Raw genomic sequence first — 13,941 nt, 5'->3', positions numbered from 1 at the left:
CTGTGCAGGAAGGGAGGGAGGGCTCTCGGCTTGGATAGCAGCTTGGAAATCTGGCCAAATAATATGTAATTTTAAGCAAATTGCTTCCTGCGTCCAGGCCTGCCCACACACCCATCCATTCATATATTACCAATGTGCTTGCTTTCTTCCATGTGGAAATTCTGGCTTGGTGGACTTGGCCACCTCTCCAGGATCCTTGCATATCCAATTGTCTAGCTGCAGCATTCCAAAATCCTGGAAATATCTTCTTGGCAAGCAAGCACAGATGAGCTCTCCAGAGCTGGTGTGGTTATTTCCATCCAGGAAACTTCATACAGAAACAAGACATCCCACCCCTGCCCAGATCTTGTCTGCATAGTTTGGCCAGGGTTCCCAGCTTCATTTCTGTTTGCATTTGTTGGGCACTTGGTAGGTGGGTTTGTGATTTCCAGCTGCAGTTTCAGATGTTCCAGATCCCAGACCATCCTAATCCTTCTTTCAGCTCTACCATATCCCTTTAGTGCCAGCCCATCAGCCCTTGCCCTTGGCACAGTATCTTCCACCAGCAGGCTGCAGAGGAGCTCAAACTCATTCATCATACCATGGCTCAAGTCAAACTACTCACCCAAGATCCCATATGTCCAGGAGAGCCCAGAACTGCAGGGTTAACTCCACCACACAACCCTACTCCCCAAGCCCACGTCATCTAAATGTTTTATTCTAATGATATTATAGTGTCAGCCAGCTGAGCTGGTGTCTAAGGTGCTTAGCTAGAATTACCCAGAACTGCATTTCCCTCACAGCCAGGCTCTGTGCTGCCCATCCTGCCCCCTCACCCTGGAAACATGCACCACCGCAGGCAGAACCTGTTAGATGTGATGAGACTTGAGAACCTGCCTTTCCCGCTCTGGATCATGGTTCCCCCAGGAACAAAACTTCCACATCTAGGCTACATCCAGCCCCTGTGTCCTCCCTCGCAAAGGCTTTGGAGCAGCTCTCCAAACACCAGCCTGCTGGAAGCATGAGACCAGCAACACACTGCACACCTGTCATCCTTGATCCCTTTGCAGGAAAGGGGCAGGTTTAAGGTTTTGAATTGTGTGGGTTTTGGACTTGATCCAGCTGTCTCAGTGACTACCCAGCAGGGGATACAGTAAGGTCCTGGCATGTCTCAGGGTCTCTGTTCCCAAAAAAGAGCCCCATAGGCCTCTGAAATGATGTCCATTGGCCCAGCAGCCCAGGTGACTCTGCTCCTCTCAGCAAGGCAGTGACCCTTACCCAGCTCATCCCAGAGCTGCCGGCATTTCTCTGTTATGCCTGTCCCCTGCTGCCTCCAGAGGGAGAGCCGAGGATCAGCCATGAACTGTTCTGTTATCAACGTCAGCATCCTGGCCCCGTTGGAGTCCCTCATGCGCAGCATCTCCCGGACCTGGAAAGGACAAAGAGAAAGTCTTGGGTGAGACAAACCATGGTCCCTCAGAGGTGTTAAAGATGCTGGCTGGCAACCCACAGCTTCCTCAGCCTAGACTGTAAATACATACATACATACATAGATGTGTGTGTGTGTATAATGTAGAGTCACACATCATAACCCTCATGCAATGGCTGTGATGAGGCTGACTGGAGCCCAGTTGAGTAGCAGTCACAGCCACACTGTGAAGGAGGCTGAGATTAAGAACATGAAAGCAAAGCCCTTCTGCAAAGAAAGAGAAAAGCCCATAGGTTGGTAAAATTTGTGGGTTATGGTCTCACTTTCCCAAGGTCTTGGTAGGCTCTGCAGGGTTGGCTTTTTCCCCACTGTGCTGAAGGGGAGATGGGGGAATGCCCTTCCTTGCACAGGGATCACAGCACCCATGAGAGGACAGGACCTGCCAGGACAGCAGGTGAGACAATCCAGGCCTAACCCAGAGCCTGGATTACAACTGCCTGCTCTGCGACAGGGCGAGAAGGCACTGGAGCAGAGATTCCCAGCTGTGATGGGCACCCTGCCAGGGCAGCCAGCGAGTGCCAGCTACGTGACACTCTGAGCAGAGATGGGAGAGAGCAGCCGGCTCCTCACCTTGGCAAACATGGAGTTGAGCTGCTTCCCCGAGCCGTAGTACCCTCCCTGAGATAGGAACAGCTTCACCTGCTCTCGGACCTGCTCCTCATCCAAGTGCCAGCAGTTCTCGTCATCGATGCTGGCCCCAGCAGTGGGGTCAGGAGCGCCTGGGAGGATGGGGGGAGAAGAGAGACAACCATGTTTATGGCAGCAGGGTCAGCAGTCCCACTAGCAAGGAGTGGACCTACTTCTGTTTTATTAGGAACCCACCTTTACTTTATCAGCTCAGGTGACAGAAAACCAACTTGATTCCTCGGCAGTGAGCCCAACTGGCAGCACTGTGTTGTCCTAACACAGTAGTGGCAGCAGCCATCAGGAGGGATATCCTGACCACAGGGCTAATGCTTGCATGGCCCCTCACCCTCTGTACCCCATGTGAAATGAGGTTGAAGAAGACCAGGGCCCTGCCTTCCTCCAAAGCCCCAGGAGTGCAAGCAGCACAGCTGCAGAGCCCAAAGCACTCTGCGGCTCCAGGGATTGCCCAGCGTGCTCCTGCTCCTGCTCCACATCACCGGTTTGTTAAAGCATCAGTAAAGCTCCAATTCCTGCAAGCCCTTCCCCATGTCTGGAACAGTCTAGCAAAGGTACTACTGCACTTGAGCTCCAGAGCCCTGGCTTGAACACCTGGTTCTGCCCCTCACTTGCTTCAGGACAGAAGACAAGTCCCTGCCTGAGAGAGACCCTCCATGGGAAAGAACAAAGGATTGATAATCCTTCAAAGAGCAAACTGTGACCAGAGCAGGGTCTTTAGCAGACACACATATGCATTCACAGACTGCATATCATCTTCCAGAAGACAAAAGAAAGAAAGAAAACCGACAGTTGATTTAAACAAGTTGGACCAAACTTCCCTTGCCTTGTCCCTTTTGTTCCCATTTTCCCACCCAAGCACTACCCTACGTCTCAGCCACAGGTTCCAGGACTCACAGGACAGCCAGTAGCACAACTTCAGTAAGCAGCCAAGAGCACAAAATGGAACAAAAACTTGTATTTTCAGCCGTCTGCTTTTGCGTCCTGCTCTACAGAACCTCCTTAGGGAAAACCAGTACCAAAGAGGGACTGCTGCAGCTGGAAGATGCTCCACTCCACTTTGGGCTGCTTCTCCTATCTCCCTTTCAAGAGACAAAGAGAAGGTCACCACAGGAAGAGCAAGGTGCTGCATGAGGAGCCATGGCATGCTGTAGCTGACACAGTCCCAATTAAATTTTCATGATGTCTTTTCCAAAACTGGGATCTGGTTGGGGAGCAGACATCACTTTCCTACAGAGACAGCCTGGGATGCTGTGCACACCCCAGCCTTGTGTGTTGCTGAACCAGGAGCTCAAATACAGTTCATGAAAACTGTGCTCCAGGATACCTGCTCAGCAGGGCAAGTGTCTCTTCCTGGCTTGTAAGCAAGGCAACATCAACCTCAGGGGTTCTGCTCCTCCAGCAGGCTGAGAACACTCCTGACCCACTAAGATACGGTTATTTGTATTTAATGTCCTTTACAAAATTACTTTAATTTCTGTTAACAGTCACTGCCTGAGAGAAGTTCCAGCAAGCTCTAGGCAAGCTGAAGGGACAGGATGCTGCTGCTGCCTCTGCAGAATAATTTATAGTCGACACAACCACATAATTGGGATGAGAACTGAAGCAGCAGAAAGGAAATCACAGTTCCTGAATGAGCATGAGGACTTTTACCACATATGCCCCGATCCTGATCCCAAGTCCCCTGCCATAGCTGTGGAGAAGCAGTTAAACCCTGAGCCCCCAGCAAGGGGCCAGTCCTGCTCAGTGTACCATCAGAGCAGCACAGAGCCCTGCCATAAGCCACGAGGGACAATCACAGCCAGAGAGCAGGGACGGGGACAGTCCATGCCGGCCCTCTGAGCTTTTCTGTGCCTTTTCCTTCCCTCCCCCAGCCTCATCCTTAACTCGCAGATAAAGAGCAGACAAGCTGGTGATTATCCCCTATCAGGAACCGATGACTAATCTGTCTGCCATGAGCGCTTATCCTGCCCCATCCTAGGTATCCCAGACGCTTGCACTCTTAATATCCTCCTCCCCACCATCCGGCCGCCACTCCCAGCTGCAGCCACCCCAGCAGCCTCGACTGCCTCTACAGTGTCACCTGTCTGGTTACAGTGACCAAGAGGGCACAGTCACCTGGGGTGACCCATCCCACCAAAGCTCAGATCATCCCTCATCCCTCACCACTGCAGCAGCCGCTGTGACGGATTAAGGAGGTCGCAAAATGAAAGAATCAGGTTTGTTCTTTGGGGGTTCCCGGGGCTACCCCTCGGTGCCTGCTGCTCACATGTAGCGTTAGCGACGGAAAGCCCGAGCAGCGAGGAAGGGAGTGTGCAGCTAAATAAAACCTCCTCCTCCCACGCAACACATTGAGCGCTTCGCACGTTGGGGTTCGGGCCGCAGCCAAATTAGCAACGCGCCTCCCGCGCCTCCAAATAAAGCCCAAATTCGCTTGTAAATGTATTTTTCTCTCCTATAAAAGATTCAGAGAGAGGGCTGTAATAGCAAATTCCCACACGTGCAGCACAACCCAGCAGATAATGGGCTGCCCAATTACGCTGGGGAGCTGGATAAACATTTAAGAGCAAACAACGGGATTTGTGCTGGGTTTAAATATTAATGGCAGGATTTGTCCACTTCCCCTTGCCAACGCTCACACCGTGGGGGCTTCGGCAGCGGCATGCCGTGACGCAGCTGATGAGTGATTCCATGTCTCAGCTCCAAAGGAGCTGGGAACGGCATGTAAAACAGCCCGGCGCCTGCATAACACATTTCTCATATAGCAGCATTCGTGCTCCAAAGAGCCTTGTTTCAGATGTGCTGGATCTTGGTCCTGCCGGATTCAGATTTAAGGAAACACCATTGCACATCTTGAGTGGAAAGAGTGTTTCACCAGCCCGTTTACACTGGCTGCAGAAACAGAGATAAAAATGCAATCCATCACACCCGGAGCTGGGTTCCCCCCTCACTGGGAGCTCGGGGGTTTAACTATTTGACAGCCAAGTGAGACTTGGCAAATACAACGACTGAAGAAAAAGGACTGGAAAAATCTACAAATTAGAAAACAGAATGAAGTCAGGCATGGAAAATTCAACTCCTCGCTCAGAAATTAGCCGCCCAACATGAAGAAAACAAAAGGGGCTCCCGGACTGAGAAGCTGCAGGTTTCCAGGGCTGAGGAGGCAGTAGGACCCTGTGGGTCATGCCAAAGCACTGGCACATCCCAAACCCAAGCTCCTGAACCCAAGAAGGGGAGATACATCAGTTGAGAAGTGCAGAAAGCACTCCCAGAACATCTGACTTGAAGCAGGATTGGTGATACAAAGAAAAAGGCATGATTATAATTTTTAACCAGTACCTGGAGCTGATAAAGTGAAGCTGAAAGCCACCCAGTGATAAGGATGGCTGCTCCAGCATATCTCTTATGGTCACTTCACCCGACTATGCCCAGCACCCATCATTGTTTTGGGGCCTGGCCGTGCCAGCCCTGGGGTCAGTGGTGCCTGGAGGTCGTGGTAGCCATTCACAAGGGCCATCTCATGACTGCACATGGTGGTGCTGCTGAATGCCTCCAGGCTCCTCTCCGGAGTCCAGAGAGAAAACAGATGTGAAGGATCAGCTCAGGGCGGGGGGGTGGGGAGGACATGGACAAATAAGCAAACGGCAGAAAACCTTGAAGAGAAAATAACCAGGCACTAGAAAGGAAATGAACTCTAACAAGGGATTAAAAATAGCAGCAAAGCAAGGAATCCAGCTCTGCCAAGACTCCTGGTTTGTTTTCAAGTGGAGGCAAGTCAGAGGCGGCTGCCAGGGCACCCTGAAGATTCACATACACCTGACAGCAACGGGGCAAGGGAATCCAGACTGGCTCCCAGCAGGGTGGACAGGAGCAATGTGGTCCAGCTGGTACCAGTACCTGGTGCAGCCAACTTTGGAAGCTGCTTATCAAGAACCACTCATGCTCTGGAGTCATTTGGCAACCCCAGCTGCTCTGCAAGACAAGGAGAAGAGCTGCCTTTCTCTCCAGCACTCAGGTGTGTTTTTTCCCTTAAATCCATCACAGCTCAGCACACAGGAACACGAATGCCCTGGAGATGTGACCTTCTCCTCCTCCCTGCGGAAAGGCAGAATTTCAAATAGATTTACTGGTGCTGCCCTCCAGACGCTGTCTCGAGATGACCTGAAAGTCAAAGAGTGCCCGAGGATTCCTCAAACATCAGCCTTAGCTCGGTGTGACAGGACAGGCAGGGACTTCCTGCACACTGACCTGGCAGCCAACTTGCCGTGCACAAGGAACAAGATGGGACAGTATTAGCCCAGGAGTTGAAGGAAAGCTCAGGGTGGTCAAGAATGCATGTAGGACAAAAGGGAATGGATGAGGCAGCAGGCATCTTATGGCACTTGCATATGGAGATCTGCTTTTCCCATGCCAAAGCCTAAGGGACCATTCCCTTTCAGGGTTTTCCAAAAGTCCTCTCCCCCAAGGAAGCTCCCAAGACCCTGCAGGACCATGAAGACCCCTTGGTGATTCACATTGTCCCCAGACAGAGTTGCCCCTGCACCTTCCGACAGCAGAGGCTTTGTGGCTTTTCTCACTTCTGGTTGAGAAGTGCCCTTCTCAAGCCCTTCGATGGCACCAGCTGAGCACCACAGATACAGTGTCATCCACTGGCATTTCCGTGGGCCACCACCCCAGCCACAGCTCCTGGACTGAGGGCAGAAGCACCCTCTGCCATGTCCACATGCTGCTCAAGCTGGGCGAGTTACAGAGCTGCAAACATGGGGTCTGCCAAAATCTCCTGCTCCTTATGCGTGATAGGGGGAGAATTTATCAGCAATGCATGAAGAGTATCTCAAAGCCCCAAATCTGGGCCCATAGGCACTGTCCCATCCTCAAGCTCTCAGAAGAGCGGAGGGAACAGGGCGCCAAGGTGACCACCACCAGATGATCCTCACTCCCTTGGAGTCCCAGCTGCTGGATCCAAGCTTTCCAGCTGCAGCATCTGGCTGCCCCCAGCATTCTACCCACCAGGAGAGACCAAGCAGCCACGAGTCACTTTTGCTGGCACAGTGACATCCTTGCAGCCTTGCTCCGTGCCAGGCAGCCACATTGCTGGCTTTGTCCCCTTGGGGAGGAGCATTGAAACCTACCCTGGTCTCCTCCCTCCAGCTGCCACTCCAGACGCCAAGCGTGGAGGTGCCAGACACGGGAGATGCTCTCGCTGGCACACGCTGCCCTTCGCAGCCAAGGCACAGGAGCAGAAACGTGACCCACTTCAGCAGGCGGAGGTCAAGTGGGGAGCAGAGCGGCAGGCACACCTAGGCTCAGCTTGGACTGAATCCTTCGGGAACACGCAAGCGCCTTGGCTGCGCTCCAAGACTCCATCATTACTGGATAGTTTGCATTTCCTTCTAGGAAGACAGCCGGGAAGATCGGCACGCGGTGCACAGCCCGCGGCTACAGACTCCTGCAAGGAACAAAGCTCCAGTGCCCGGAGCTGAGCGCGCCAGACAATGGCCAGTGATTCTCTCTGCCATTCAGGCTCTGCAGGAGGAGAAGGAGCATCCCTGAAAGCCTTATTTTATAAAACCAGACAACCCCCTTGAACAAGGGGCATTCTCCAGCCAGCCTGCTGCAAAAACAGTTTCTCAATCCTACAAACTCACCGTATCAACAAGGAAAAGAGGAGTCCTTTGGGTGATCAGAGGCAGGTGAGGAAGACCTGATGCTGATACGAAGGTCAACAGGCCTCTCCTCAAAAGAAGGAGGGGCAGGGAAAAAAGACAGATTTCCAGAAAGAACATTCTTGCTTCAGGGTGTAATAACTTCAGGTGTCCTATGCACAAAGTGGGTTACTGTTTAGGTTGCAGAGGCTGGCCTGCCAAAAGACACCTTGGCCCCAACCCCACGGCTGGGGTGTGACCCCAAGGTTCTGAAATGCACATGGTCAAGAACTGCACAAAAAGCTCTACGGGGAGCACAGCTTGAAGAATTACAAATCCCAGAATCAGTGACCCACTACAAATGCATGATCCACAGTTGGGAAGGGCAAGATGGGGGACAAATCTGGATCCACTTCACCTGGAGACCCCAGAATTCCTCTCCCACAAACAGACCCCCATGGCTGCAGCCCTTCCTCACCCTGTGGTCAAGCAGATCTGCAGTGTAGTTGGTTGCACTGTAGCTGTGCTCCTGGCAGAACCAAGAGGGCAAAACTTGCAATACCGTCCAGGATCAAGAATCAAAGCCCTAGCCAGCACCACTATGAACTCAAACGTGAGGGGTTTGGAGCCTTCCTTTTCACAGGATGCAACATTTATGAGTTACAGATCACCTTGAGATCATGTCATCATATGAAGGCTGATGTGCATCCTCCCCCAGGGTGAGACAAGGCTGCTCTCCTGCTTCCAGAGGTGTTTACTCACTTGTGACCAGCCAGGCAGCTACAGGGGTGTCAGATAGGTGCCACCCTCTGTGCGGTGACCATGTCTCTGCTGGTTTAAGATCGCACACTGGAGCGTGTAAATTTGCACCAAGTTTGAAGGGAGTGAGAATTTTTGCTTTGTTTTTTTTTTTAAACCACTTGTAAAAACAAGAAGCAGATATTGAACTGGAGCCAACATCTGTATCTTTGTAAGACTCTCAACCACCAGCCTTTTGCTGACTCGAGGACAATAAATATTCAGAACCTTAAAAGCTTTACTTCAATCTGCTTAGGAGAAAGCAGTCTCAAACAACGGCCAAGAAAGGATCTTGCCCAGCCTCAGCTTCAGTAGATCAGTTCAGAGAGGGAACGGCTCTCACCATATCCTTGCAGCATCAAGCTCCTCATTCTTTTACAATGCCAAACTTAGACCACAACCACCCATGTCGCAGATGTGGCCCAGCAGAGGAGACAAAGGCCTCTCCCAAGGTAGGAACAGGAACTCCCAGATAGAGCGAGATAAACACATCTAAGATCAGAGCTGCCATCACCCCCATGGTGACGGTGAACCTCTGGCCTTACTTTTCTACATGTGGATTCAACTAGTTCAGATGGTATTTTAGGCTGCATATGGGGCTTTTCATCTTCAGAACACTTAACAGGCACATGTTAATCCCTGCAACGCCCTTCCGTGGCAGATAAGTGTTTATTATCTCTGCTCTACAGCTGGTGGGACTGGCACAGTGGGGAGCAGCTCATTGCTGCAGACCCTGGGCAACCTCAGCTCCTGGGCTCCTTGAAAAGACACCGTGGGAGATCTTCAAGAGCCTGGGCCACATCCTGGGCCAGTGGAGCAGGGCTGGGCTGGGCACTGTCCCCCAGATTTCCAGGGGAGGAAGTCAAAAGCATTTTCCAAACACAAAGCCCCAGGACACATCTCCACTGCCTTTGTGCTGTAGGTAAGAACAGCAGCGCTCATTTATTATGGGAAAATTAACGCCCATGGAGATTAAAGCTTTATCTCCCACCAGCTCAGCCACATCTGACTTAGTGCAGGGCTCAGGCTAACACTGTGTCCCCACGTGCTGGAGGAGCCACATCCCCACTGCACTCCCACTCTACAGGGTCCCAGCACCATGGCCTTGGCTTCTCCATTCTACTCTGAGCTGTGCCTTGTGCACCACCAGCCTGTCAGCTCTGCCTCTTCCTGCCTGTTGAAGCCCATGTTTGACAGACAAACACATAAAGAAGAGGAAAGGGCAAGCTGGGGACACCCAGCCATGTGGTCCCAACACTCATGCATTAACATCAGTGTGACACTGCCAGCTTCCTGTGCAGCAAAAGACAAATGTAAAATAAGGGACACCACCATGGGCACCAAAACCACCACCCAGCCTCAAACACAGAGTCAGGGTCACACAGTGAGGAGGGAGGAATTACCGTGCACTTGGTTGATCTCAGAGTTGGATGACAGGATCTCATCAGCCAACTTTTGGGCGGTGGGCAGCACCTCGGTGTGGTGTGCTGTGATCAAATACTGAACAAACTTCTGGAGCTGGTCCCTGTTCATCTGGAAAAGGGTCTCTGAGATGGGAAGACGGAGTTTGACCTGGTCTGGCTTGCGGATCCTGTACAGTGAAAGCGCCACGACGTGAGCGCAGTAAAAAATGTCCTTGTTCCCACAGCCACACGTCACTGAGGTGATTTTGCAGCGGTCGAAGCTGATGGCCACCTTGTAGGTCATCTCTGGTTCTGTCGCAGTCGCTGGCTCCGTTACTGTTCCACTGAGGTGGAACCCTGGAGAGGGAAAGCAGAAGAAGGAAAGGTCAGGTTAGCTTCCCTCTGACCACAACCACCCATGCCAGCCCTGGCAGAAAGGAAAGCAAGGACTGCTTGTGTGTCTCTCATATACCGAGGAGTGCAGCATCCAGCACAGCCCATCCCCGTGGCTTACACCCAGCAACACCCAGCCTGTGTATACAAACACACTTCTGCACCAACACACACACACAGCCAGACTCATCGGCGAGTTTATTTAACAGCCAAACCCTCAGGGGAAGAGCGAAGCTGCTCGGTTCCCATTTGTTTAAGTATCTCAGACTGTTTCTCTCCTGGGAGTCATTTCCATCCACGCCTCCCTCTCGCTGAATTTGCAACTCACATGAGCGAGGGCTGGTAGAAAAAGACCACGTTTGCTTTTCTTTGATGAGGCAGACAAAAAAACCCACAAACTAAATGCAAAGCAATTCTAACTTTGGTCTCTCAACCAGGTAGAGTGCTCCAGGGCATGGTCACAGCTCTGAGCTCTTCCACACAGAGGAAACAAAGAGCAGGGACAGGAGCTATGCACAGTCCAAACCACAACTGGGGGAAAACTGCTCCCTGAGTTCCACAAATCATTCACACCAATGTTAAGGCACTCCTGGCAGTTCCCACCATGCAGAAAGGGGGTGCAGTGCCTTCAGGAATGAAGCGTGAAAAAAAGCCCCTAGAAGTACCAAACACAGGTGAGGAACATGAAATGGGTTCAGAAAGTCCCATGGGTCCAAATAAAGGTGGATGTACCAAGCAAGTGAGGGACTAAGTCAGTGAGATAAGACTGACTGATGGATGCCTATCAACCTCACTTTGAACGGGAGCCTCAGGGAGTCCTTCTCACTGATCCAGCTGCTGAATGGGCTCACCACCAACACTATGCACTTGCTTAGCCACCTGGAAAAGGGGTATCTTTGTTTCTCACACTCATCTGCCTTGTTCCTCCAAGAGAGTGAGGCTGCACCAGGAGGTTAATTAACATGGCCAGGCAATCCAGTGTCCCCATGCCAGAACACGGTGTGGGACCTGGCACCTCACACTGCCCATCCCAGTCATCCTCCCTGAGGAGGATGCTCATTTTCCTCTGTGCCACTGCAACCTTATTAAGCCTATGTATGTACAGGTCCCTGCAGAGCCTGCCATCCCCTTGGAGGAGGCAGCAGACAGCTGAGAGCCCTACAATTAGTGACAGAAAAGGAGAAGGGGTGGGGGGGTGAAGATTAAAATACATTAACTGCATCAAACCCTTGTGCATTTGCCAGCTCTTACAAAGGCTTTCGGAGACAAATTCTACCAGAGGTTTTTAATAAATGGCATCAAAACCAGCTATTCACTGCCAGTCTCTTTAAAGCCACGCCAAAAACCACATTCAAATCTGATTAAGCGTCAAGGAGGTCTGCTTTTACTTTAGTGCTGGGGCGGGGGAAAAGCAGACCTGTTCTGCTGCCATCACCCAAAAGCCACCCCATGTGGGCAGCAGAGCAGGAGAGAAGGGATGGACGCTGCGCTTCCCTGCCCTCCCTGCTCGCAGGCTGCCGGGAGCAGGAGCAGCCGGGGGCTGACGAGCCTCCCCCTCCACACAAACCCGTCCCCTGGCAGCCAAACTATATAAATCCAGAGGATAAACTCCAAAGTGTTTATGTTTTACCACTTCTATGGTTTGCAATGCTTGGCAGGCGGCTCCGACTCACTGCCAGTTTCTCCCTAGTTTACTTTTTGAACAAGTTAAAGGGACTGGAAACGGCGTTCCAGAGCAAGTATGTACGTATATCCTCATATGTATGCCTGCACACACACATATAAAACACTCTAGGACAAATTACTGGTCATAAACACTGCCTTGAAATGCTTACTTTAACAGGACTGTGGGCCAGACCCCACTTGGGGCTAACTGATGTAAGGCGGGAGGAACTCATTTAACCAAATTATCTGTTTCAGACAGGTATAAGTCTGAAAATATATCAACTGTGGTCAGATCCAGACTCTAAAGACAGAATATTTGTCCAGGTATTTCTCAGGATATTCTCAGGCATCCCTAAAGCTGTGCTCTCCTGTCTGCTCCAAGAACTGGTCTTCACAATTCAGATCTGGTCTGCACATCAAACAGGACCATTCATTATGTCAACAACTGCCAAGTTCATCTGGCACTTGAGCCCCAAGTCAAGTGTTGGTTTAGATTTTAGCTGTGGTGACAGCAGGTCTGTAGGATAAACTAGGAACTCTACAAAACATTTATCAAAAGTTGAATCAGAAATTAAACATGGGGGTGGAAGAGCGATGAGCTGGCAGGAACAGAGGCATTATTTGTGAATATTTACATTAATGTGAGGTCAGACTGCAGCTACCACATTGCAGCCAAGTCTGCACCCCAGCACCCATGGCTGCTGAGCACACGAGCTCAGTAGTGATGGGTATCACAGTCCCAGAGAAGAGTGGCAGCTAAAAGGGAGGTTTTGGTGTGGTTACTTCATCGTCCATCAAAGCACACACTTCTGCTCCACACAGAACACTGATGCTATCACCAAAAAGCTATAGTAGCCCTGGAAAAGTACAGCTGTCACTGTACCCTCTTCTCTGTTCCTCTTACATCCTAGAAGAAAAAAGCATCCTAGGAGCTGTGATACCAGCACTTCAGCAGAGAGAAACACAGCCCTGATCACTGGTATGGGGTCTGGATAGCATTGAGAGCAAACTCCTCCCTGTACACTCAATTTAAAACAATCCTATACCCCAGTGCTTATCTAGGACTTCATCTTCTGTTCTTAACATAAGCTAACTTGGTGCTTGATTTGCTGCCAGCAAAGTGACAGTGCCAAGCCTTGGAAACCATGGAAAATAAATAATTAAATACCATCTTTGTAGCTACAGACTCATTACGCCCCCTCAAAGTCTAGCTTTGTCCCAAGAATAACATCACCTTTTCCCTGCCCCAGAACACCCTCTCCTACTTTTACCACAGAAGTTTCCCAGTGGATGTCTCTTTGATTGAGGTTGTAAAAGGAGCTGAGTGTTCATAACCGCCCCAGAAAAAGCACAGAAAGGTGCCATGAATGTTCATGGGCACACAGGGCATGATGAGCTCATCTCTTTCTAATCCCAGCATCCAACCTATCAAATGGGGACAAAACACTGGAGCAAGAACCTTCCTTGTTTTACTGCCACAGGACATTGCACCTCTGATTTAAATTAAAAAAGATCCTAGAATTGTTTTCCAGGAGTTGGTGCGTTCCACACTGGTGGGACTTACAAACTTGTCAGCTGGGTAGCACTGTCCTCTCTGGAGCTGATAAACCCTGCAGGCTGGGAGGAGGATGGATCCACAAAAAAGAAAATCAAAAATCCTGGGCTCTCAAACAGCTACAAAGGATCAAGGATCCTTTAGCAGGGATCCCAGTGCAGGAGATTTTGCTATTAGGACAACAGTATTAACACCTCAACAGAAGCATCTTTAACCAAGATGGTGAATTCTTTGATTTCTAAACCTACTTGACCAAAAGGAGTTGTGCAAACTCTTCCAGTTCCTAAGAGCAGAGATCCTTTCAACGGGACATCTTTAACCCAGATATCCTCACGCCAACCATCAGGAGAAACCACTAGCCTGTCCTGCAGC

General features: G+C 50.8%; 1 protein-coding gene across 1 annotated transcript in view; it reads right to left on the bottom strand.

Annotated features, from left to right (window-relative positions):
- Positions 1–13,941, bottom strand: part of ZSWIM5 (zinc finger SWIM-type containing 5) — a 97,613-nt gene that overhangs the window by 20,621 nt on the left and 63,051 nt on the right. The window contains exons 2-4 of the mRNA XM_012575341.5: positions 9,957–10,313; positions 2,039–2,187; positions 1,258–1,408 (exon numbers count right to left, since the gene is read on the bottom strand). Coding sequence (XP_012430795.3) covers positions 1,258–1,408; positions 2,039–2,187; positions 9,957–10,313 — 657 coding nt within the window. The remainder of the gene's footprint in view (positions 1–1,257; positions 1,409–2,038; positions 2,188–9,956; positions 10,314–13,941) is intronic.

The sequence above is a fragment of the Taeniopygia guttata genome, chromosome 8 (genome assembly GCF_048771995.1).
Source record: "Taeniopygia guttata chromosome 8, bTaeGut7.mat, whole genome shotgun sequence".
NCBI lineage: Eukaryota > Metazoa > Chordata > Aves > Passeriformes > Estrildidae > Taeniopygia > Taeniopygia guttata.
Note: the sequence above shows the minus strand (reverse complement) of the source record. Positions and strands in the feature narration are given on the sequence as shown.